Here is a 27,268-nt window from a genome sequence, read left to right on the forward strand (position 1 = left end):
TGAAACAGTGCTTGACTGTCTCAGTGGCCTAGAATGCAGATGCTACTTCAGACCTGACTTTGTTTTTCTGGCACCCTGCATCCCCTCATGAGTAATCCTGATTTAATGTCAAATTGTTTGCATAGAATACCTATGGTTTTATCTTACTTGCAATATGCATCAGTGCTTGTTTTGTTTGGGATTTTATTTGCAAAATGTTAGTGAATATTCTACATGAACCCAGTGGGCACATTCTACAGCAGATGTTCAAGTTTGACTATTTATAAAGTGCTTTAATGACATGCCTCTAATTTTGCCTGCTTGATGGAGTAATAGGTGATAGTAACAGGTAAGAATTATGAAGGGTGATTTTATTTAAGAAATGCCTCCCTGACCCATTGAAGGACTGACTGATGTTGCATTAAACGTCAAGTCTGTCAAGGGTCTTGAAGTTCCAAATGTTTGAAGTTTAGATTACAACAACAACAACAAGATTCCATTTATAGAGCGCCTTTCACGTCGGGAGGACGTCCCAAGGCGCTGTACAGTTGGGTCAGGAGCCGAGCAGGGGGGAAATGGTCAGGGGGAGGGAAGGGAGGGAGCGAGGAGGGGGTAGAGAGTCGAGAGGGGAGCTGAAGGCACAGTCAAAGAGAAAGGTCTTGAGACCGGCCTTGAAGGAGGAAAGGGAGGAGGCGGCAAAGGCACTGGGGGATAGAGTTCCAGAGCCTAGGGGCTGAGAGGCTGAAGGCCCGGCCACCGATGGTAGGGCGGTTGGGGCGGGGGATGTGGAGCAGACCGGAGTCAGAGGAACGGAGGGTACGGGCAGGTAGGTAGGTAGGGGGATAGTAGGTCAGGGAGGTAGGAGGGAGCAAGGCCGTGAATAGCCTTGTAGGTGCGGATGAGGATCTTGAATTCGATCCTCTGGGGGATGGGGAGCCAGTGGAGGCGAGCGAGGGTGGGAGTGATGTGGTCGCGAATACAAGCAATTAGTACAAGCAATGAACCAATCTGTGAATTTCATGCAGGCTGGCAGAACCTCAAACTCGTATCATACATAATAAAGATACAAACTGCACTTGGTAATGAGTGTATGATATTGCACAAGTGATCTAAGTGATTTTTATTTTCTTTGTCTCCCACCATTTTCAGTGCATTTAAAAACTTGCATGAACGTGCATTTCTGTACATATATTTTACAACTTGATAATCTTTAATAGAGTTAAATTCTGAATGTTTTGTAGCAAAGTGAGGCAAGAAGGGATCTCATAAATGGGATTTAAAAATAAACCCAGAACAATACTTTAGAATGTACCAAGACAGTAGAACAAGAGGACATAAGTTTAGAGTTTCAAAGGGAAATTTCAGGACATACACCAGGAAGTATTTCTTCACTTAGAGGATAATCAACAACTGGTATAGGTGCCAAGAAGGATGATTAAGGCCAGTGCACTACATCACTTGTGGCGCCACACTTACCTGAAACCTATTCAGTCAGAATAGCCTCTGCAGCGAGTTGCCTGTCTCAACAATGAAAGGCTGTGACTGGAGCAAGAGAATAATAATAATAATAATAATCCTTGCATTTGATATAGCGCTTTTCACGTCGGGAGGACGTCCCAAAGCGCTTCACAGAACACACTAAAGTGAATTGACTGTATATTTGTGGGCGAACGCGGCAGTCAATTGCGCACAGCAATGTCCCACAAACAGTCGTAGATTGAAAATGACCAATTTATTATTGTTTTGTTTTCTGGAGGGATTATTATTAGGCGTGTGGAGTAAGAAAACTTGCCCGAGGTTTCGCCCTGCCTGGAATTGAACTCAGGTCTCTCGCTTGCAAAGCGAGTGCTCTAACCACTGAGCTACAGGACTACAGGAATGTGATGCCACACCATGCATGAACATTATGTTCATGTACCGGCAGGAGAAGCAGACGAAATGTAATTTCCTGCCAGCTTTGATACATCAAAGATGCAGTGCAAGATAGAACAAGACAAATAAATTGGGTGTCTAGCATGGGCCAAGTTTTGTTCTCACTGATAGCTGAGCTGACTCCAAGATGAAGTGCTTGGCAAAGGTATGTTGGAATCGATGCAATCTTGTGTGGCAGTATTAGAAGTTTGGTTCCTGAGTCGGGCGGGTCTGCGGTACTCCAGGGGACTACTGATGGCAGTCTAGGCAGCCGAGCACCTTGGTGGGATGTGCAGGGCAGGGATTCTTCCAACTCAGGTCCTGTTAACCTTGTAAGCCAAGGCCCTAACAGGTAGAGTAATAGCAGCTCCACAGGCAGAGGGAAGCTTGCCTGTGAATTTAAAATCCTATATACCATTTCTAGTCAGTTCTCTGTATCTTTTACGGTCATATCCGTAAAAGAGAATAATTTTAACAGTTGTTTATCAAAGCAAGTACTTGCTGAAATTTGCAATACTGTAGTGTTTTTTTTAAAAAGGTGAAGTGCTGAGAAATCCTGTGTGGGCAAGTTGGTTTGTGCCCTGAAATATATATAACAAAAATATTTGCTATTGAAGAATTGATGCATGGATTAGCCTGGAATGCAAGAGTACTTCCAAGTTATAATATGTTTTAAAAATTCATAAACGATTGGTTTAGATTTAGCTCTTGCTCATCTACAAAAAAAGTCTAGACTTTCAAGTCTCAATTAACTCTTACAATACTTTCTCTCCACAAACGGTTTCTCCACTTCATCTCCACAAACTGTTTCTCCTCTAGACCCCCGGACTGTCTCGTGTGGCGTTCCTCAGGATTTATCCTTATTCCATCCTGCAGTCCCTCTGCCTTGCCCCCTCGCTTGCCTCTTCAATATCTATATGCTCCCTCTTGGTGACGTCATACACAGACATGGGGTCAATTTCCACGTGTATGAGGATGACACCCAACTGTCCCTCTCTGCCTCCACCCTGACTCCAGGACCACTGCTGTCCTGACAGAATGTCTATCGGACATCAAGTCCTGGATGAGAGCTAATTTTCTTCAGTTGAACATCAACAAGACCGAGGCTCTCCTGATTGGCTCCCGTCAGAGCCTTCACACCTCAGTCACTGGCAACATCACCATCCATGGTTGCACACTCCACCTTGCTAAGCCAGTCCAGAACCTTGGGGTCTTGTTTGATTCTCAACAATCTTTCTACCCCACATCCGTGCCATGACCTTCCCCCACTTTCGCAACATCGCCTGGCTCAGCCGCTGTTTCACACCCTGGCTGCCGAAACCCTCATACACACATTCATAACATCCAAGTTTGACTATGCAAACTCCTTGCTTGTCGTCCTCCCCAACTCCTTCTTCCAAAGGCTGCAGAACATCCAGAACTCTGCAGCCTGCGTTTTCTCCCGCACCAGGCTCCATGAACCTATCATTCCCATACTCGCCCAACTCCACTGGCTTCCCATCACACAGATGATACAGTTCAAGATCCTTGTCCTCACCTTCAAAGCCCTCCACCCTCTGGAACTCCATCCTGCAGTTCTTTCGCCTCGCATTCCACGCTTGCCTCCTTCAAGACCCATCTCAAGACCCTCCTCTTCGACCGTGCTTTCGATCACCCTCCTTCCCCCCCACCCCACTTGCCCTACATCCCCCTCAATCCTGACGGCCAGCTCGGGTCTGAAACACTGACTGTCCAGCACCTTGGGACGTACTACTGACATGAAAGGCGCTATACAAATGTAATTTTGTTGTTGTTTCTAATGGCTTGAAATCCAGAATTCACACAATTAATGTGCCATCAAATATCTAACTATACAAATCATATTGACCCACAAAACACATAGTCAGTCTACATTACAGCATTTCCTATTGAATGCGTTAGGATATCCTCTTGACTTGAAAGGTGATATAGCATATGTAAGGATTATTATTGTATCTATTTACAGCTTTTCATTCCGAAAATGATACCTTTCTACCATGTTGAGATAGTATAAAAAAAATTGGAATAAAGTTTGCAATATTGTAACCTTGGGTTTGGTTAATAATAAATAATAATCCTTGGATTTGATATAGCGCCTTATCACGTTTTCGAGATGTCTCAAAGCACTTCACAGAAGGTACTGTGAAATTAATCGATTGTATATTTTGTGGGAGAAACGCGGCAACCAATTGTGCACAGGACTGCCACACAAACAGCTGTGGTTGAGTGACCAAATTTTAGTTTAAGGCATTATTGCCCTGGAAAGCGATTTGCAATCGACTGACAACCGGGTTCCTACTTACTGCTATATAAACCCAGATGGAATAAGGAATCTTGCTAACTTTTCGCCCTGCCTGGAAATTGCACCCAGGTCCTCTCACTTGCGAGGCGAGTGCTCCAACCAAAACGCTACAGGACTTCAAAAATTTTCACCTTTTATAAGTCACTGGTTAGGCCTTAGTTGGAGTATTGTGATCAATTCTGGGCACCAGGCTAGGAAAGATATAAAGACCTTGGAGAGAGTGCAGAGGAGATTTAACAGAATAGTACCAGGGATGAGGGACTTTACTTATGTGGAGAGACTAGAGAAGATGGGATTGTTCTCCTTAGAGCAGAGAAGGTTATGGGGAGATTTTATAGAGATGTTCAAAATTATGAGGGGTTTTGACAGAGTAGATAGGGAGAAACTGTTTCCACTGGCAGGTGGGTCAGTAACCAGGGGACATAGATTCAAGATAATTGGCAAAAGAACCAGAGGGGAGATGAGAATTTTTTTTTACAGTATTGTTACGATCTGGAATGCACTGCCTAAAAGGGTGATGGAAACAAATTCAATCACAGCTTTCAAAAGGAAATTGGCTAGGTACTTGATGAGGAAAAATTTGCAAGGGTTTGGAGAAAGAGCGGGGGAGTGGAGCTGATTGGGTAGTTCTTCCAAAGTGCCGGCACGGGTACAATGGACCAAATGGCCTCCTTCTGTGCTGTTATATTCTATGATTCTATAAACAGCTACTAGGTGATAGTGGAATCTTCCTCTCAGACCTTTGTTAGTTATTCATGAAGTAGAGAAGTCCAGGTATAAATTGTATGCCCTGGAATAGCTTTGAAGTAATTTTATTTATTTAATGCTTATTTTCCAGGGTGATCTGCTGAGGGGGGCCAAAGCTGTCCCTGGCCCAAAATAAACTTTTTAGCAGTTTAGCAGTCATTGTTATTTTTTTTCTCCCTGAGGAGAATGTGGAGTTTGCCCCTCCTTGGCAGATCAGCCTCAAAAATAAATAATAAACAAAACAACAAAGATTACAACAATCTGAGGCTGAAAGAAAGATTCCTCTTCTTGGGAGGGATGCACTGCCACCACCTACTGGCGATTTTCTGCCAGTGTAAATTAACACATTGCCAGATTTAAACATCACAGAACGTTACCCCATTAATGTTAGCATCATATTAGTCTGTACAGTGTATGAAGATGAACCAAGAATGACTTGCCCTAATATTTGGTCCTTTACTCCTTTTAACACCTCTCCATTCTGATTGGAAACTCGCATGTGGGCAAAATCATGTTTTAACATTTCATCTGAAGGACAGCACTTCCAAAAATGCAACACCCTCCACCACCACCCCCAGCACCGCAATAGAGTGTCGGTTTAGACCATGTGAGTTCAAATACTGACTTGTTAACAAAAACAACAACTTACATTTAAATAGAGTCCTTTACGTGGGGTAGTATACTATCCACAGGGCACCAGAGTTAAAGTAGACCCACACTCAAACAGGATGCTGAAGTTCTCCGAATAGCATTTGAGTGTGTACCCAATACCTAGAAAGTGATGTTAGTGGTAACCTGACGACCTGTATGTTAGCCTTTTTTGTGCACTATTGTTGAAAGCAGCCAGATGGCTTGTTGCGCACATACACAGAGCACCCTCATAATTTCATAAACCCAGAAGCACTGACCGACAGCAGCTGCTTTTTGCTATTGCTGTGTATATCGCGGGTTGAAATGTTCTTTGTTCCAACAATCGTTACAAGAGGATTCCACTGGATATGAAGAGAAATCAATTTTACCATCGCTGTCAACAGTTTTAAAGACATAAGGTTACTGAATTAATTTTGTCTGCAAATTGATCTGTTTCATTAATACTGCCTGTGTGAGGGGCACTATATAAAAGCATGTTGTTGTTGTACTGCTGTTGTATTACAGCTCTTGTGGTACGGGCTGCAACACCCACGTGAAGACACTGACCACCTGCACTACTTTTCCTGTCCACTTCTCTTATACTAACAGTCTCATGGACTTCACCACCAGATTTACAAGACACTTACGCAGAAGGAAAACCCATAAATCCAGGATTCTAAAAGCAATGGTCAAGTGTCAGTCCCCCATTTTATAATCATTCGAGCATTGCAATGTAAAAGCAGCATTAGTATCTTCCAGTATTTGGAGGGCTCAGAGCCAAATTCTGCATTCAGCTACACAAGATTTATCTGGCTGTTTTTCACATAGGACGAGACTTGGATTTGAATGGCAGATTCAAATACAACAATGGGCCTATGTTGCCCAGAAACGGTGTGGATGGTGCAGAGAATCAATTATGCAGGCAGTTTAGGTGGGGTCTGTATCTGCCTGGTTAATGTGCTGGTGCCGTAGTAAATGACATGGGCATTGTCCATAACATTAGCTCAGTACTTAATTTGTGTAAGTATGTAGAATAACTAATTTCAGCCAATACTTCCTTCCTCGGCCCCCTCAGCTTTGGTGACCAGCCAGAACTGTCAAGCGCTTTGTGATGTCTTCCTAATGTGAAAGAGGCTCGAAGTGTAAATGTATTGTAATTTTAGGAGTTTTTTTCCTTTAAGATTTATACTATGTTATATTATTATTTCCCCCATTTTTTTTCAAATGATCAAAACAGTCAACAGATAAATGGTGCCCAAAAATTATGGTGGGTGGACTTACCGAAATCCCAGCTCTCCTCTGATTCTAATCCAGTGTTCTACCAATCTAATGTTTCAACTTATGACCCAATAAAGGTTTATAGCATTATTTTGGCAGATTTTAGTGAGTACGTAAATGACTCGATGCTAAGCTTCTGCTTCTTTTGTAACCTTGCTGAATAACTTGGGCATTGAAGTATTTATGTGACAGCTTATATCTCAATGCTTGGGAACCAAATGACTAATATGGCGTCTAGCAATGTAGATCAGGTTTTACACAAATGAGGCTGGCTGTAAATTGTGCATCTTTTGAGTATAAACGAACATCTTAAAAAATACAAAAAACATAGTCACTATACTTCACAGTAAATCTTGTGAAACACTGAGACGTCTCAATGATGTAGTAAGGCATTATATCAAATGCAACGATTATTGATTATTATTGGTAATATGAAGATCATGAGGGACAAGTACATATCCCAGTTCAGCAGGGGCAAGTAAAATAAAAATTCAAAAATGTATCAGTAAGAACATTTAAAAGGGAGATCAAGGAAATAAAAGATTCACAATGTTTGTAGGCAGAAAACGTTGGGCTTTTACATTTTATATAGAGTCTTTCATATCAGGAGGATGTCTCAAAACGCCATGGCTAGGACCCCGATCTGAGTGGAGGCGGCTAAGAAAGGGAAAACTGGGGGGTGGGACGGAGAGGGATAAGTATGGTTGGGGGGAAATACAAGGCTTCAGGCAAATGCAAGACTATGAACTGTAGATACAGCAGTGTTAAAAAATAAATAAGAAAAGCTAAGAGTGAAAAGGGACATAGCAACAGATGGAAAATACAAGACAAACACAAATTTTTCTAATATTATGATAGTACAAGTAGTCAGGGGACATCAAACCCTAAGTGACACGAAAAGAGTTGACAAATAGGAGATAATTACTTATTAAATGATCACAGGATTTTTATCATGGAGATCATTTAAAACCTATCTTATCCTCTTTACTTGGTAAACCTAGTATTTTGACTATCTGAAGGTTAGAGAAAAAGGATTTAGGTTTTCAGTAAATATGAAGGCGTTGCCTTTTTAAAAGTAAATAAGCAAAAACAAATGCAATACTGTTCATCTATTCTTCATTGTAAATACAGCCATGCAACAGGAGCTTGGGGGTAGATTGATGATGAGCATTTTGGGATTCATTTTGAATGACTTTCTTAAATGCAGTTGAACTTCTGTTTTTTTTTATCCTGTGCTATTTCCTGTGTCCTACAGAATATTGTTTCTTCCTGACATCTGCAGAAATGTAATCCAAAGTGGTTTGTTGCAGCAGCAAAAACTGCTTTTCTTTGAATTGGCTTTTGGTGTTGAATATTAAAGTTTGGTTGAGGGTGTAATCCCAAGAGTATAATGGAGCTGCCCTCCTCATTGATCTCCTCTTTGTCCCTCGTCCCCTCCAGTCCACCATCGGTAGCCGTGCCTTCAGCCACTGCCCTGAAACTCAGGAATGCTCTCCCTCAATTTTTTGATTGTGCTTATAGTTATCTGCAGTGTTCCTCTCCTCCTACCTCGGGGTCAGACTCCGCCACTGTCAAGTGATCTGGGACACTACTCTGTGTGAGGGAAATTGTATAAATGCATGTTGTTGTTGTAGTCTTAGTCAAGACCACACTTAAACCATGGAATTCTGGGCTGAGGCATTCTGTCCACATTTTCCATGTGGCAAACTCGTCATTTCAAATGCACCACTGTTGTTCTGATACTGGTAAGACACTTTCTTATGGAAGAAAGCAAAACTATGGCTATTAAAACCAAGGGTCCTTAAGCTCCTATGTGGATGCTGGAAAAAAACACAAATAGTATTTCAGCCGTCTTTAGAAAGCATTGAATCTCAGTTCTGTTGATCATTGTTCGGCTGAAGGAGAGGTAACACGCAAATGCCCCAGAAAATATTGTGAGTATCTCTTGCTGAAGCTCCTCTATATCATTCCATCTATTAAATAAATCCAAATCACATTCTTAAGATGTTTTATGTTGTGTTGGAATAAACATCTGAACCTTTGGGAAAATGCTGGGAGTAACCAATATGAGTTGTAATGATTCATAGGTGGGTTTGGTAAGGCGTTAATAATAACGATGTGCTTAAAACAAAACATCGCAACGCAATTATTCAATGCAGAAAAACAGATGTAAAAATTGAGAACTTGGCCTGTACCAAGCTAACAGTAACTGTGAGTGTTGGATCACACATGCATTTTGAGGAAAATATGCATGAGTGTGGGTTGGTCAGCCCCAGGGAGAAGAACTGAAGAACTTTTCCCCATTTTGATTCCTTCATGCTCACCGTTTTATTCTCAAATGACCCCAACTTGGAACAACTGAAATAAAATCCACCTCTTGCAAATAGACAACGTTTGTGCTTCTAATGTCAGTTGAGCAGGCATGTTTACAAATTTCACACAAAAGGACTGCCAAGCTGTTCCAATCTGTGGCTCTTCTTCGTCTGTTGTCACTACCTCTGAATCATTGGTTCCTGAATTGAATTCAGATGTATGATTGAATTGGAAAATAATAATCTTGTAATCCAAATGATTCAGAATGAGCATAGCATAAGTATACCCCCAGAGAATTGCTGTTAGGCATTCTTCATGCAGATATGACAGCCCTAATGTGTTTCAGTGTTTATTTGTGGGGGTTTTTGTTGATGTAATCTGTTGGGTGCCTGCTAACACAGAACAGCTGGGGACAACTGAAACAAGAACAGCAACTATACATGTTGCCTTGTGCTGAGAAGACTTGGAATAATTGCAGTGATTTCTCCAATGGAATATCCAGATTTTCTGCAAATTCCACATTAATACACAGTCCAGCAGCCATGGCTCAGAGCTGTATTTCAGCTTCTGGACTTAGGGTTTCAGGTGACATCTTGCTGACTGGCTGAATATTTTGCAGGCAGTACCCGCAAAGTGGGAAGTGTCCCCTTTCGCTTTGCAAGCTGATGTTTTGATTGATGCAGCTCTCTGCGTTTCTTGCATAATCATAAAGATTTGACTTGATATATTTTAACAGTTGTGATATCTGCTTCTCTCGCCACTCCGTCCGCAGTCTTCATCCAGTCTAATGGATGGTTTTGAACTGTATTATGCAAAAACGAGAGGTGGATTTTTGGTACAGCCTTCTGAAATATTCTCTTGCTGGTCAATGTAAATTTGGAGAAGGCTGATAGTGGCAAGAAGATCAAACGTTCTTGAGCATCCCCACTCTTGTAAGCTTCTCCAGCTATCTTCATTTTTCTTTGTGACACAGTTTGGTTTCCATGTGATTTGTAAGCCAAGGAGTTCAATGTTTTGTCTCTGAAGTCCTCAAAAAAGGAACGGGTACCTTTAGGAGCAGCAATTTTGAACCCTTCCCCTGTGTATCTTATTTATAAATGACACTGATCTTGGCATTGGTCAGTCATTGGAATGAATTAGTCATCAGATGGAAAAAACAATGAATTTGTGCAAGCTGGAAGTTTATATCAGTATGGTTTAATCCAGCGAATAGCCTTTCACTGTTGACAAATCACAAATGTTGTTTTGATTTTCTTTCTCTCTCCTTCCCCCCCACCTCAGAGGACTGTTCATCACCATTCATGACAGAGGCCACATTGCTTCAATGCTGGACTCTTGGACAGAGGAGGATATAAAGGTATGTATTTTCTCAAATCGGCAGATTTCTGCATTCACTTATTATAGCGATGCCAAAATTTGAGATTTTCTGCATATTTTAATATCTTTAGCATAATTTTGTGCTAAATAATAATCTGGGCAATAGAGGATCATAAATGCAGTACATTTGAGAGATCTTGGAGAATCTTACAAATCTCATGCAAACCACTCAAGTATGTCAGATATTTGAAGATATTGCCAGGCATCCATTTCTTCCAATATGCATAGCATTATACTTTGGCTTTAAGTTGAGTGCTTTCCTGGCATTTGGCTTAACTAGTCAATTGGTATTGTACCTCATCGTAGATTTCTTTGTTTCTGTGAGATTTTCTACTGACGTGCTTTAATCAAGGAACGTTTATATTGGAGACGAGAAAAATTGATACTGTAAATATGTCAAAGCCAGATGCTACAAATAATTGTTCAGTGAGGTTGGACAAAGATAAGGCTGAACAAGGATTATGCTGCAATGTCTTGAATTTTTCAAAGCTAAAATTAGTGCCATTCCCATTTTCATTTATTTCAACTGTTTCTTGTTAAGCAAGTGAAGAATGCTTAGGCTTGTGAGAATGTTTGGGCTGAGAATTACGAACTAACTCCTATAATACTAACTTGAGTCAATTTATTTTTTAAGGCAATTGTTGTAACTGATGGTGAGCGGATCCTTGGCCTTGGAGATCTTGGAAGCTATGGTATGGGAATTCCAGTAGGAAAACTTGCTCTCTACACTGCCTGTGGTGGGGTGAACCCACAACAGTGCCTCCCTGTACTTCTGGATGTTGGTACAGACAATGAGGTATTTTCTATATGTATATTTTTTGAAACCAGCATTTTGAAGAATAATATTGGTCAAAACCAGGCTGTTTTCATTAGCACAATGAAACCTAAAAGGAAGAAGGAAAATGTGTCTGGGAAACATTTTTTTGAGGTCTGAGACTGTTGCTTCCCATCTTCCTTACACTATCCAACACTCCTTGAACATGTCCCACACGATATTTGCCCCACTATTGGTGACCTCGCTTTCAGCCATTTTGCTTTTGCTGTCTGGAGCTCCATCCCTGAGTCCCTTCAAATTGACCCTTCCTTCCCACTTTCAAAGCCCATCTTTGACCGTGCTTTTGGTTCTCTTTTCTTTCCCCACCCTCTTCAGCTCCTACCCCCACTGGCTCAGGTGCCCAGCCAGCATTATAAAGCACTTTGAGACATCCTCCTAATGAGAAAGGAGCTCAGTAAATGTAAATTGCATTGTATAACATTAGGAAAAAGAGAAAACGATGGAAGAGATAAACATGAAAAAATAAGCATTTTTCTTTTAACTGTATTCCAGCAGTTTTCTACTCAGCAGAGGACTGCTGAGCTCAATTAAAGCACTGTCTAAACAAAACTCAGTGAACTAAGCAGAGACTTGAGATTGAACCTGCGATGGCCATTTCCATTCCACACATCATTTAGGATATTTAATCTGAATGACAGTGAAATGTCCTCATTAAATTCCCATAATTTGAGGGTACCGTGAATTTATTATTGTTTCAAAGATACCCTTGAGCCATTTTTTAACCTTTCCATATCCAGTCATAAAATAATCCTGGGATCTATGGGTCAGTACTAGTTGCAAAACATGCTAATTTAAAAGGTATCAAAATACTGCCAAGTGTCACGTTCTGGATGTCTGTGAGTATATTTTCAATTCAAGTTCACTATAATTTTATTTTCATTCTATTGAATTGACTTTTTTGAAAATTACATTTTTTTTCTTGATCTCATTTTCAAACCGAAAAGTTCAGGGCTTTCTGTTACTGCATGCGGTACTGTGTCATGGGAAAAGGTTATTGCAAATTATTGAGACAAATAAGTCCTGTAATTGAGTTAATTTCTTGATGAAAGGATGTGGGGTTTAGATTTGTTTTTAATAGATGAACTAGCATTCCCATTCCGCAGTTCTGGGATTTATTGTATTGAGTACAGTCTGAGACATTACATGCCCCACATTCTCTTACAGATTTCACATGCCTCATGTCTCTGTGAATGTATGAAGAGTTGGATAATTTGAGACTTTTAGGCCTTGCTCCCACATTCACAACAATGATAAACTTGTAATTATTTCAGTCTGTCGCATTATGGAATATATTCCAACTACAGTAACATTTTTGATCATTTTACTGTTGGTTACATTTTTACACTACAGGCCATTGTTCATTTATCACACAAACATCTTCACAAGTTCTGCATGTTCCTTATAGTAAAGTGGTATATTTTGGAGGTCAATCAGATGTCTGGTTTGGATACTGTTGAGCATGGTGTGTGATGGGTTTCCACATGTGTCAAAGTGAGTTTCATGTATCCTACCCCCTATACATGTGTGTGTGTGTGTGTGTGTAAATATATTATATATAGGATTAATATTATTTTATACATGCAAATTCCAGGATGTTGATTGGAATGGAATGTGGGACCCTGGAGAGAAGTATCCTATTTATCTAATTTCAGAAAGTATTAAGCACAGATTGGCAAAAGCTAAGGCTTGGGGACCCCAGAGTGGGAGTACTGTTGGAGTCCAACCAGCTTAAACAACACAGCTTGCCATTGAGAGCGCTACCTGGCAAGCTTTCCCACTGCTTGTCCAGCTAGGACCACCCTACCTATTAGGGTTTTTGCTTGCATGGTTAATAGGAGTTGAGTGAGAAGAGTCCCTATCCCTAGTGACTGGCCTGCCTTTCCAAGTCCTGCCAATGAGCCAGCCTGGCTGTGCTGACATCAGCAGTGCTCAGCAATTGGACTCCTTAGACCACCATAGAGGGCTGGCTTGATTTAATGTGGTCAAAATAAAAACTGAATTTGAGGTTACGTTGGACAAAATCAAATTAAGGAGGAAGAAAGAGTTCATTTAACAAAAGCCAGATTTGCAAGTCTCACGCTGTAGTTTCTAGATATCCTGGTGCTGTAGTTTACAGTAATATCTCTTGCCTTTATCTTAAAATGTGATTGTCAGCCATCTTTTGCAAGGATTACCTATTAAAGTTGTAAAGTTTTCTTGGTTCTAAATATTATTGCTTTCACAAGTGAATCGGCTTGATGTTCTAGTATTAAAATGCTAAACATAACAGCAAAAATTCTTTGCCGGCACAAATCCAAGCGGTGGGCATTGTCAATGATTTCAATGTGTTGGTTTGTGTTGCTTGAGACTTGCAAATTTCAAGTGAGAGCTTTGAGACATCTTCCCGATGTGAAAAGCGCTATATAACCATATGTTGATATTGTTGAATTGCGAAGCAGGTATGAATATTTAGCTCCATGCTTAAACTAAAGGAAATTGCTGCTAAATTTGCTCTAGTAACAAAATAGCACTGCATCCAAATTGTGGCAATAATGCTGTAAAATATTTGAGTATAGTATTATTCCGATAAGGGAAATCATTCTAGTCTCGCCGCAGTGTCAGACAACAAGAACAACTTGGATTTATGTCGCGCCCTTCAAATGGAGCAATAAATTTTGACTTAATGTAAGATGGAGGACAGTTATTTCAGTTTGTCCCACTTTGTTTATCTCAATACATGTTGTATAATGGTGAATTATTTTGAACAGATACCAGGTCATTAATCTATTTTACCTGAAATGATTGACATGTGCACTGCTTGAGTTTCTATTGGCACATGATTTTTGCTGTTGCGTTTCAACTTTTTAGTACTGGAACTTCAAGCTGATATGCCATTTTAAGTTGCACACATCTCCAACCTGGGCAGACCAGTCACCGGAGGCAGGGATTCGATCTTCTTGTTAACTCTACAAGCCAAATGCCACTGTGTAGAGTGGTCTTAGTTGGTCAAGCAGCAGGATGTTTGTCAGACAGTGTTCGCAGTGGCAAGTTGTGTGGTTTCAGCTTGTTAAACCTACCATTACAGATTAGGGAAATTATGTGTAGTTGGCATTCATATCAGGAATTCCCAATTTGGTTTGGATACTCTTAAGCATGTCAATTAGTTTCCATATATGCAAGCTGATCAAAAGAAATTAAATCAAACGTGCAGTTTGTTTCTTGCTGAATGTCTGCCTGAAAATCTCGGAAGAAAACCAACGAGCTGGGCTTTATACATAACACTGGAACAAAGTTCCAGATTTATTGTGCATCTGTTTTTTTTGTATAAACCACATGTATTCTAGTACTGTTAAGTGTTTCAACCAGCAAGCTCAAGAATGAGATTGCTAATAGATTTAGAGATGGATAGATCCACAAAGTAATCTTGTGGAAAATTTGGTGTTTTAAATGGACTGATGGGCTCCTCCTGCCTGAAATTACTGCAGTGTTAAGTTAGTTTCTGAAAGCTGATTCATTCAGATACCTTCAACATAATTTCATAACACAGACAAGTCCCGTGTTACACTGATCACATCATTGTTGGAATTTTGTTTACTGATGCAACCAAGTGCCAACAAAATTAAATCCCAAATGTATATTGTTTTAAAAGTATATTTTTTAAAAAAGAACAATTGAGCTGAACAATCCCCTGAAGTGAAGAAAGTCCTAGGAAGGATCTAATATCTAAGGAGAGGGAGAGTTTTGTAGTTTCCATCTGAATAAAGGACAATTTGTTATTACTGGACTGCGACCCACACAAATAACAAGATGGATTCTGAGATAGACTGTCAATATTATAAGGAATGCCATAAGAAAGGAGTTTAGGATTTGCCCATAGCTATAGGCAATCAAATGCTGTGGTGGAGTCTGTACAATAAATTACATCCAGATCCAGCTTCGTTGCTTGGGCCTCCCACAGGAAGCTGATCCCTAGAACAATGAGCAAATGGTTAGTCAGTCCCCTCCTGTCTGTACACAGGAATCCAATCCAACCAGAGCTTTCTTCCTTGCAGCTCCAGGAGACTTCAGCTATGGAAAGAATCACAGATGCCCTTGTCTGAAGAAGTCACTTTTTTCTAACTCAATGTAAATCCTGCTAGGATAGAGTCAGAAAGAATAGAAGTCAACATGAACCCTGAAGCGAGCTCTGAATAGCTTCACCTCTGCTGCAGAACACAATGGGGGGATAGTAACATATGTATATTAGCTATTAAAAACCATTAAAATTGTTTCTCTTTAACCACTCAAACCAATTAGTTCTTTCAGTGACTCCTTCCCTGTGATTTTTTTAAACAAATAATTTTCTCACATTTTTTTCATCCTAATAAAGTTAGTCTTTGTGGAAAAGATAGTGTGCTAACCCTCTGCAGCCTCAGTGCACTAACATTAGATATCAAATAGGACACTGCAGCAGGGATGAAAGAGACTTTTTGGCCCAAACAGTCTTGCTATCTTGGTTATAAAGGTGCTGATTCCCACCTTCTCCTCTTTCGGGATTTCAGGCCAAAATGAGTTTTGCTGTTTTTTTTATATATATATATATCACTACAAACTCATGTGGAACATTAAATTACCTTCAGTCATGTTTTATAGACTTAGCAAACGGCTGCTTGGCAATTTGAATATTGGTTATGTTGGTTAGTTAGCACATCTTTAAATTCTGATAACAGGACTCTAACTGTGTTCTCGTAATTTCAGTGCATGTTTTTTTTTAGGAGTTTCTTTGATTGACAATTATTCCCACAATCTCTGGAACTCCCTGCCTCAGTCCGTCCGACTTGCCCCACTCTTTACCTGTCTTCAAATCACAGCTGAAGACTTTCTTTTTTGACCATGCCTTTGATCACATCCCCACTCTTTCCAGCTCAATAATAATAATAATAATAATTCTTGCATTTGATACAGCGCTTTTCTAGATGTCTCAAAGCACTTCAGAGAGTATGCTGTAAAGTTAGGTGATTGTATATTTGTGAGCGAAACGCGGCAGCCAATTGCGCACACCATGTCCACAAACAGTCGTGGATTGAAAACGACCAATTTATTATTTGTTTTCTGGAGGGATTATTATCAGGCGTGTGGAGTAAGGAAACTTGCCCAAGGTTTCACCCTGCCGGGAATTGAGTCCAGGTGCCTCACTTGCAAGGCGAGTGCTCTAACCACTGAGCTACAGGACTCAATGTCACTCTAACTCTGCTTGCTTGTGGAGCGCTCTATCAATGCAAGTTGTTGTTGCTTAATATGATGATAAATAAATGGCTATTTGATTGGTAAACTATCAAATAGCTTATTGATCAGGAAATCTAAATCTGCAATGTTTTACAACAAACTCTCATTGTCTTCATTTGACAAATGTAAGAAGTATTCATTATTTATTTTCACACTATTCACAGTCCTGTCCTGTAGTGGAGTCCTGTAGCTCAGTGGTTAGAGCACTCGCTTTACAAGCGAGAGACCTGAGTTCAATTCCAGGCAGGACGAAACCTTGGGCAAGTTTCCTTACTCCACACGCCTGATAATAATCCCTCCAAAAACCAAAAAACAATAATAAATTGGTCATTTTCAATCTACGACTGTGCGCAATTGGCTGCCGCATTCGCCCACAAATATACAGTCAATTCACTTTACAGTGTGTTCTGTGAAGCGCTTTGGGACGTCCTCCCGATGTGAAAAGCGCTATATCAAATGCAAGGATTATTATTATTATTAGATGTGTTTTTCCACATTCTGTAAACGAATCAAACTTGATATGTATCAATCAGAAAACAATTGTTTATAGGAATGAAGGAGCTAAAAGAGGAAGCATGCAGGAAAATTAGTAAACAGTGGTTGAAAGTAAAAACTAATGGTAAATCTCTAATCATTTCCAGAATCTCCTCAATGATCCACTTTATATTGGATTGAAACATAAGAGAATTCGTGGGAAGGAGTATGACGAATTGCTTGACGAGTTCATGGAAGCAGTTACAAACAGGTAGGATGTTGTAACTCATGGTTTTCATTCAGAAAGTGACTTAATTCATGTGGTATTGGTATCCCTGTTCCAGCTTCTTTGCTTTTGCACATAAAAGTGCCAGACCATTGGGACACCTTCTCAGAATGTGTTGTTTGATTTAAAAGTTGATTAACCTGACAAATGTATGCAATGAAATGTTGTAATTTTGGATCTGCAGAGCTGGGCAAAATTAAGAGATTGTTATTCACTTTAAAAAGGGGACAAACAAAACATTGTTAGGAAAACTACATGCTCAAAGGATTAACCAGACCAAGCCTGTTGAGTCTGGCCCAATATGTTCTGAGAAAAATGGCCCAATTGAGGAAAATGTTCCTTGTCAACACCATTTACTAAGAAAACAGACCCATTTAAGCAATGCTCGACTACCAGAATCATAAATTGTACCTGCTTTTAAAAGCTATAAACTGGTACATTTTTATTGTTCACTTGAACAAGTGCCAATAGGCTGCTAGAATCATTGCTTAAGGGAATCTACGTCCTATTGTAGGAAAGAATTTTGTAAAATATTGTTCAGGGAATAACGGCAAATTACCTTGCTGATAGGAAATCCCCTGGGTAGTTTTTTTGGTAATCCTATCATTTCTGTTTTGCACCATATGGAAAAAAAATAAGAAATGCAGTACTTTTGGGACCAATGTCTATATTTTCGTTGGTTGAGTTTAGGCAGTATGAATTACAGGTGAGCAAATTACAGGCAATTCTCCAATGGTTGTTAATTACATAATTAATGATCCCTGCAATTCCTTTGGCACACATGCTGTACACGACTCACATTATACAGTAGAACCCAGGTATAACACAGAAATTGGAGTCCATAAAATTCCAACCTGATGTCAACAGAAGTCAGGCGTTTTTAACATGCAGGCTGCTAGCCGCTGTTTGGAGGGGAAACAACATTATTTTGTGGAGTCCTGTAGCTCAGTGGTTAGAGCACTCGCTTTGCAAGTGAGAGACCTGAGTTCAATTCCAGGCAGGGCGAAACCTTGGGCAAGTTTCCTTACTCCACCCGCCTAATAATAATCCCTCCAAAACCAAAAACAATAATAAATTGGTCATTTTCAATCTACGACTGTTTGTGGGACATTGCTGTGCGCAATTGGCTGCCGCGTTCGCCCACAAATAGACAGTCAATTAACTTTATAGTGTGTTCTGTGAAGCGCTTTGGGACGTTCTCCCGACATGAAAAGCACTATATCAAATGCAAGGATTATTATTATTATTTGATGCAAAACAACCAGCTTTCTGCGGGTAATTTGATTTTTATGCAAAGCGAGGTCCACACCCCAAATAAACTATAAGTGAACTTGTATCACACTTTAACAGAAATCTACTGTATACATGAATTTACATAATTCGTATAATAGACCCCAAATAAATTAAATAATTTTTAGGTTAAATCTTGCAGCCCTAAACCTGTGCCTTTTTATTCTGCTGACTTGGCATATTTGAAAGTATGCTTTTACTCTCTGAATCCCATTGAGAATAAGAATGGAACAGCTCTTTCCACAGTCTCATGACTTGCCCTTCTCTTGTTCCAAGTGCAAATGACTAATTGAATGCCTGATGATACTGTTTTGTCATTAAAATGTGCAGTAGCATTTTCCCTTTTCTCTGGGAAAACTAAAGGTAACAGAACAAGCTTTGTTCTGTGCTCAGCTCCTGACTAATAAGTTATAGTTTTATGATCTTTTATTCTCTCAGAAGAGGTACAACTACAACCTAGCTGTGAACCAAGAGTATCTCTTACAATTAAAAGAAATTCAGAACTTTTGCCTTGAGAGATTAAACTGTGAATCTTCCCAGACATTTCAAGAATAAATTACCACAACTTTGCCAGCGACCTTATTTGGGGTGCTGGCTTGCAATCAAAGAAAGGGAGTTAAATTGAGTCTGCCTGCAAATGTCTGCCCTCAGTCTTTGACAGGTCCATTCCTTTTGTGTTCAACATAATTATGTAGTTTCAACGGCAACAAAAGTCGTATTACAAACTTCATAAACAGCATAAGGGTGTAGAGAGAATGAAGACACAGTGTATTCAGGTTAATGAATAGTGTGGTGCAGAAACCTGCTCAGATAGCTATATTTGATTCAATCTGATCAAAAGTGTTGCATTGATAAGAATATTATTCACTATGGAACGTGATAAAGCTTTGAATAGTTTTTGTTCTTTACTTAGATTTTATGACTATCCCTGTTTAAATTTTCTTTTAAAGCCAGCCAAGCTAAAGCAGCCATTGATTTACAGAAGATGCCATTATTAGCAGTCTTTTTTGTTCAAATTTCATTTTTGTGTGAAGCTCTAAAATTCTGGCAACAGTATTTCAAAGGGTATCTTATAACTTAAGGCAAACTCGAGGTTATCAGAAAAGTGTTCCAAGTGTAGGAGTCATAGCATTTGCTTGTCCAACCAGTTGTAATCTCTCCCGTTCACTTCACACTTGTATGTAGGAGACAAGAAACTGACTTTCGAAGCGTACATTCTTACTTTGTATAAGTCAATACCAATATTACAAGTGGGCTTTGCTATTTGCAGTACTATAGATCAGTGTTACTTGTGGTTCCGTATTTGGGAATTTAGGAGCTGGTGGTAACTGTCATCTGCTAAATAAAATGACAGTATTCCAAACTGTATTTTGGAATACTCTTTGATATATTCTTTGTAGAAACTGAAGTTGTCAATAATGATGAGCTGCAACCAGTTTTCCTTAGGATTCACCTTTCTTGTATTCGCTTTTCCATCTGTGTCATTTGAGTAGCAGCAATGATTAAAAGTAATTCATCACAGTTTACATTCTTACATCATCTTTCACCTAAAAAATTAAATGCCTCAAAGCAATTTACAACCAACAACAATAACAACTTGCATTTATATTGCTCCCTTCACACAGGGTAGCATCCCAGAGGGCTTAAGAACCAAGAACTTAACTTGTATTTGCAGGAGAAAAGATGATTGAGAGGCACAGGGCTGGGAAGGCTATAAGCGTGCAAGCAGATTTCAGGAACGGTCACTCAAGTTGAGCTCAGAATTTCTGTAGGAATGAAGGAACCCTGTATTGTGGAGACTCATTCTCTCAGATGAGTTGTAAAACAGTCTGAATGTTATAGTGTTTCATGTGGATATGAAGGATCACTTAGCACTATTTTGAAATGGAAAACAGAGTTTCTCTCATTATTCTGGCTAACATCCTTTCTTCATCCAATTTCACCAAAAGCACAGATTCACTGGTCATTCAGCTCCTTGTTGTTTGTAGGATATTGCTGGTGTAGTTGTGCAATGTAATATGACCACCATAAAGAAACAAATGTATGAACTGGATTGAGGAATTTCAACAAGTTGAGATGTGTCAAAAGGAAGTCTTATCACTGATGATCTGGGGTTAATAACTGTATTTAACCTGTGTTTGTTCACATTGTCAGAAGCCACATTTTGTATCATGAGGAATTTCTCACATGGGAAAGCAGATTAATCCTGAATCTATTGCAGTTGTCAGTTGATTAAACCTAGAAAAAAAAACAGATTCTCTAGCATTAAAATGGTGGAGATCACAAAAATTCTTCAGCCTGAAAGTGGAAACTCTGGTTGTAGCACTTACTGAAGTCTTTATTTTTTCATGATCTTAATTTCTGTCATCTAATTTCCTTATTCTGTTGCCCAGCTAAGAAATTGATCCCTTTGCTATTTTGTATGGAATTTAACATACTACCTACTCAATAATAAACAGAGTGAATTGTTCGCACTTTAGCAAGTCTGCATAAATGTTGCCATAAAAATTTCATCATTGATGTGTAGTGCAATGGTAACCAATGGAAGAAACTGACAAGAGAGAATAACAGGTTTCAAAATAATCTCATAAAGGATGGTCATTGCTATTGTGAATTAAAATTAATTTCAGCATTGCCAATTTAAGCATTTGTCTATTTGAACAATAACATGTGGAAGAAAGATACCATGAGAAAAGAACAGCAATGAGTTTCACTGGGAATTCTCACATTCCATCCCATGTCCAACCACACTTCACCTCTGGTTTTGTTTCAATACAAACCCTGCTCTGTAAGTAGAGTATTGTTTCCTTGACGTGACTCATTCATTAACCTCTGATCTCATAACCACACTGCCACCAGCAGGCAACACAGAACTTGTCCAGCAGGAATATAACGTGCTATAGACATCAGTGATTCTGTGCTCACTTTTATGTATTTTTCTCTTTGCAGAGCACAGGCTGCTCATTAGCACAGGAAGTTCCTCAACCATTTAATCGCAAGCAAAATGTTTTTTTTCACAACTTAATACAAAACCCCACCCTGGCTGAGATTTACTGTATCCTGTATATTTTAACTAACTAACAGCAGGTAACTTCCTGAAACCATTGTCTGGTGATGGAAAGCTTTTGATTATCTGTCATCTATTGGAGCAATTTATGGTTTCCGTCAGCTAACTATAAAACCATCCAGTTCAGAACAGACGTTTGCAGCATATAGATGAAATAATAGACAACTTAATGGAATTATTTACAGGAGAGTGGGGAAAAGGCAGATAAACAGGATTGAATGGGTTGCTCTTTCAAAGAAATGATGGGCCGAGTGACTGCCTTCTGTGCTGTAAATTTCTATGGATCTATAAATTTGTGCTACATGAAAGAGGTAACTGTTGCTAGCTCAAAAACTAGTTTGTGGACCAACCATAAACTGATCACAACTATTAGTCTTGTGCAAAATTATAATTTTGCTGGCAACATTGCCAATATTTCACATACATACTCAGCAGAAGATGGTGTTGCAGATTTTTAAAAAGCACACTCAAGGTTCTGCAAATACAGCATAAGATGAACATGGTATGGCAAATGGTGATTGTATCATTCATGTAAAAGACCTTCTAACCCCTGAACATTTTCTGCAGGTTTCACACATTACTAGTAACTTATGTACATTTTTAAAATTGGGCTCTGGGATTGCAACAGAAAATTGATCTTAAAACGTAGATTAATTTGCACTTTAAGATGTGTGTTATTGTCTTATTTGATACCCCAGTCCACCTAACGTGAAGGGTGCTATATCAAAATTATTATTAAGTAATTTATTGATTGTTTAGGGTTTTACCTTTCATGTCTTATTTTAAAAACCTGTCATAATAGATTTTTATTCCTCTGATTGTAGGTACGGAATAAACTGCTTGATTCAGTTTGAGGATTTTGCAAACACCAATGCCTTCCGCCTCCTCAACAAATATCGCAACAAGTACTGCACTTTCAATGACGACATCCAAGGTATTGTGACAAAATTGTATTTTTTCTTTGTTAAGAATTGCCATTCAGTACTCCTAAGGATACTCAATCTGTGATGAATAGTCTAACGTTGATGAGTTCTGAGTTGGGATGGTTTTGAACAAATAACAAGGAAACCCAACTGATTCTAGACAATTCAGACCGTGAAAGATATTCAAGTGAAATGAGCAACTTTTGTAATTATGTAAGCTCGTGTGAGCCTGATTTTTTTAAAAAAAACGAAATCTCACATCTGCATTATATTTAGCTAGTTTTGGTTATCCTTTTAATTGCCTTTACTTCCTGAGAAGCCCACTAGCTGTGGGAGCTCTGACTGTGGGCAGTCTAACTCAGGAGCAAAGCTCCCACAGCTCAGTGTAACATACTTTGGTTACCAGACTATTATAGATTTTACATAGAATGTAGGATTTTGAGTATCTGAATATGGCTCTATACCTATGGACCGGTTGCCTTTTGTCTCCAGACACCTGGATTCAGTTGAGGGGGAAGTGATGACCATCTCCTCAGAAAGGTGACAGGACCCGAAGCAAAAATTCAAACCCATGTTCTGGATTTAACAATTGTTGGTCTTGTATAGCCATGGGTCAGGAGTAAGATCTAGGACAAGAGGGGATTTAAATAAACAACTTGGGGTTTAGAATGAATTTTAGTAGGAGAATGGAGCAAATTTCAAATCTTGGTGTTCTTTGCATACCTAGCTGAGGTATCACTGACTTCATAAAGATCAATCTTTGTTCTCCACTGCTTGCATTTTGTGTTGAATTAAACCTAAAGAGTTAATACGAATCTTTCCACTAGGACAGAACTACAGAGGCAGAGATGTAATTAAATGACCAATGTGATTTGAATTAAAAACAGTTATGGAGTTATCTCTTAGGATTTGAACTAGCTGCAGATGTTTTCTTCTTGAATGTGTGCTCCACTAACAAAAAAAACCTGAGTCTGAGTGCAATTAATCATTGTGATACTTTTTTTCCCCTAATAAATAGCTTTGGATACCATGTGAACTCATCCAACTCTGATTTAACCAGCATCTATTCAAAGAGCATCTGTTCCTGAGTCAAAATCAGATGCTCTAAATTCAGACCAAATAAAATCTGCCGCACCGTACAAAGACGCTTATAGTGTAAACCTTTGTTAATATTGGGGCCATCAAGCCTGGTCGCTTCCCTAAGATCCTAAGTTGTAATTGGGAATCCTTCCAGTAACCAAGCAGACTTCCAAGGAACTTTGCTCCTGAATTATATCGCATCAGAGTTCCCCCAGCTCAGTGTGACACACTTCAGTTACCAGAAAGAAGTCTCCATTTACAACACCTTATAAGCACCAGGTTTAGACTCTGTTGGATGTTTTAAGATTTTTCGAAGCAGACCGATTTTTACACAGAATCATAGGATTTTCCAACACAGAAGGAGGCATAAATATGTCACTGAGCGGATCTTTGAGCAGTGAGTAAGCAAAATTAGTATTTTCCCTGTTACCAATTTAATGAGTAAATAAAATTGTTTCATGCTTGAGAAATTTATATTTTTTGCATTGGTCACTGTAAAATTTCCCGATATTTGGAAAGGAGACTATGTTCATGATTTTTCAGTTGGTACGTGGAGGGCATCAACACTTTGCTGGAAATTGTCATCATAACATGTTGAGCTTAGAGTCATCAGGCCAGAGAATAAGAGTTGCGTAGTCAGTCACAAGGAGTTTTCAAGAAGCTACAGAGATTGAGTTGGATTTATGGGTGTGTTAAAGCTTGTGTTGTGGTTGGATTGCAACATTTTTATTAAAAAATTCACTTATGAGAATGTATTTGAATTCCTTCAGTTTGAAATACAAGGCTAGGTGCACTATCACAGTTAAATGCAGAGGCAAATAAGGAATGGAGAGAGAGACCAGAAGAAAAAAAATGTCCATATATAACTGCAATAAAAATGTATATGTATTATATATACTATATGGTATCAATATAACATCTCATCTGAAGGACAACACCCCTGACATTGCAGCTGTCCCTCTACACTGCACTAATGAGTTCTGGCTGAATGGCAAATGCATTTCTGGAAGATTTATATTGAAATGAATGAACACTGGTTATTTCTACTCAGCAGCTCACAATTGTGTTCAGCATTTCTAAACAAAACTTCTAAAATGGATATGAATAACATAACTGAATAAAATAACAATTTAGAGAGAGAGTATTGGGCTTGGGATGCAGCCTAAGCGTCTGGGAATTCAGCTGTCTATACATTCTTATCTATCAGAACATGTTCCTCTTTCACAAGCAGATTATTGTTTTTCTGGTCATAGTCCCTTGGCTGTGTGTGGGATGGTGATGATGCCAATAGCTGCTGTCCACAAAAACATTTGGCAACCATTATTTGTGAAGCGCTTTGGGCAGTTCTGTGTAATAAGGTGCTGTGGAAGTTCTTCTTATTTTTTTCTTAATACTGTTCAGGTAAATGTCCATGTAGTAAATTTTGTTTGGTGTTTTATACATCTGTAACTGAACAGAAGGATTCTTGTTTAGTTTCGTGATTCACACTTATCAGCTTTGTGATACTCCTAGTCTGTTTTGTTGTAATGTAAAATGATCCTCTTCATTTAGCAGCTTGGGCTTTTGCATTCTCTTACCACCACTGAGTTATGCTGTTTTAGTTCCTATCTTCCAGCACTGCTGCCAAATGTTCCCATTCTTGTTGAGCTGATACGATCTTGTGGAAGGGGGTTGATGCACATATAGGATATAGGTTGTCAACTTTTTCAACATTTCATGAGTCAGACAGACACTAACAGGGACATTTTTGGACCAGCTAATACAACATGCTGAAACTTTCATTTCAGACAATAAAATCTGAATCGTACAATTTCTGCTTTCACAAGAGGTGAATGTGAAAATTGGTATCTATTATGAAGCCTGAAAATTCACCTAATCTTTGCATGTAATGCTTTTCTTTGACTTGAAATTTAAGTCTCAAAATTGTTGAAAATTCTTATATTCAGTCTTAATTTGGAAGTCGATTTTCTACAGTTCTTAAAAAAAATGAAAAGCTGAATTTTTAAGAATTTTCTACTATTATTCACAATCTTAAATTAAGGCAGAATAATCTTGGTCTAAAACCAGGTGGAATTTGAGATGCGATATGCTTTAGACTTAAAATCTTACTTCATTGCCAATCATGAAATGTTGATATTCGATTCATAACGTGTTCAATCATGTAATCAAAACAATTGTTTCAGTGAATTTTGTTCTCATTAACATGAGGATGATAGTGCTGGAAAATGGAACACTTTCCCAATTTAGTTCAGCATCAAACACTCACAGGTTAGATGCAATGCAGTTTAAGTGTAGAGTGCAGTTTCCTCCTCTACTGTACCTCATTAATGTGTCTCTGAGCTCCAACATAGAAAATAATAATAATAATCCTTGCAATTGAAATGCTACATTATCATGTCTAGAGTTTCACAGGATTTACTGTGAAATGCAGTGACTTACCCCTAATAGCTCTCTGAGGGAAGTTGCCAATTAAGAGCAGTTTTGTGATATAAGCTGCTCAGTCACTAGCTACTGAGTTGTGACAGTCCAAACACATTTCACAAAGATCCTTACAGGTAAAAGACTGAAGAAACTTTCATAATGTTAAAAATTGCTTTTAATAAAGACCAAACAGCATGAAGGATGCTGTAACATTCCTCACTGTGCTTCACAGAATTTACTGTAAAGTGAATTGACTATATTTTAGTGGACGAAACGCGGCAGCCAATTGCACACAGCAGTGTCCCACAAACCGTTGTGGTTGAGTGACCAAATTATTATTATAAAAAAAATTGAAGGGCTTATTTTGTGCGAAAGGCAGTATTCTAATTATTGTTTTTGAACGTGTGGTTGCCTAAAATGAGGATGATCCAATCCCAAAGCTGAGTTAAAATCACAACATTTTGAGGCAGAAAGTCAACGTCAAAATCTGAGGTTTGTGATCAGAATTATATTAGATTTAATTTTCTTTACTTATCTTATACTGCTTACTTATATCCGACTTCTTATTTTTATAACAATATTTGATCGGGGAAAAATGATTGGCTTGCTTATTATTCTTAACACAAATTTCAGGCATAAAACCAATTTGAAGTCCTTTGCAAGCGTTTGTCACAGAGAACTGGAATTCCAAGAACAACTGTAAATAAAATAAGTGTCCAATCAAAACATAATTCACTTTGGATTAGCTTGAAATGTTGAAAGATGATTTTTCCACAGAAGCAGTATTAAAGAAACACTGGCCGAGTTTGCACAAAGATAATGTCCTAGTATATTACTCCAGATGTCTCCTGAAAAAACATTCCAGGAATATAACCCCAGCAGGGACTCTAACAAAACATAGTTGGGACGTCTCAGAGCACTTCACAGGATATACAGTAAAGTGAATTGACTATATATTTTGTGGGGCAACTTGTCAGTGTAGGGTCCTAAAATAAAAAAGTTGCGAGATGGCGAAAAGCTAAGGAAACCAAATTGTTTTTCCAAACCACAGAAATGTTACGAGTCTCAAAATGAGACGATTCTCTCCAATTTT

The 27,268-nt window shown here is 38.9% G+C and overlaps 1 protein-coding gene and 1 non-coding gene across 2 annotated transcripts in view; both read left to right on the plus strand.

The window, feature by feature from the left end:
* The window catches only part of LOC103184403 (NADP-dependent malic enzyme), a 76,103-nt gene that overhangs the window by 37,402 nt on the left and 11,433 nt on the right, over window positions 1-27,268 (plus strand). Inside the window, exons 4-7 of the mRNA XM_007902360.1 lie at window positions 10,460-10,535; window positions 11,190-11,351; window positions 17,276-17,379; window positions 22,576-22,685. Of these exons, the coding sequence (XP_007900551.1) occupies window positions 10,460-10,535; window positions 11,190-11,351; window positions 17,276-17,379; window positions 22,576-22,685 (452 nt within the window). The remainder of the gene's footprint in view (window positions 1-10,459; window positions 10,536-11,189; window positions 11,352-17,275; window positions 17,380-22,575; window positions 22,686-27,268) is intronic.
* On the plus strand, window positions 16,815-16,886 carry trnav-uac. The gene has a single exon. It is a non-coding gene; the product is annotated as a tRNA-Val (tRNA).

Source organism: Callorhinchus milii, unplaced genomic scaffold (genome assembly GCF_018977255.1).
Source record: "Callorhinchus milii isolate IMCB2004 unplaced genomic scaffold, IMCB_Cmil_1.0 Scaffold4, whole genome shotgun sequence".
NCBI classification, from domain to species: domain Eukaryota; kingdom Metazoa; phylum Chordata; class Chondrichthyes; order Chimaeriformes; family Callorhinchidae; genus Callorhinchus; species Callorhinchus milii.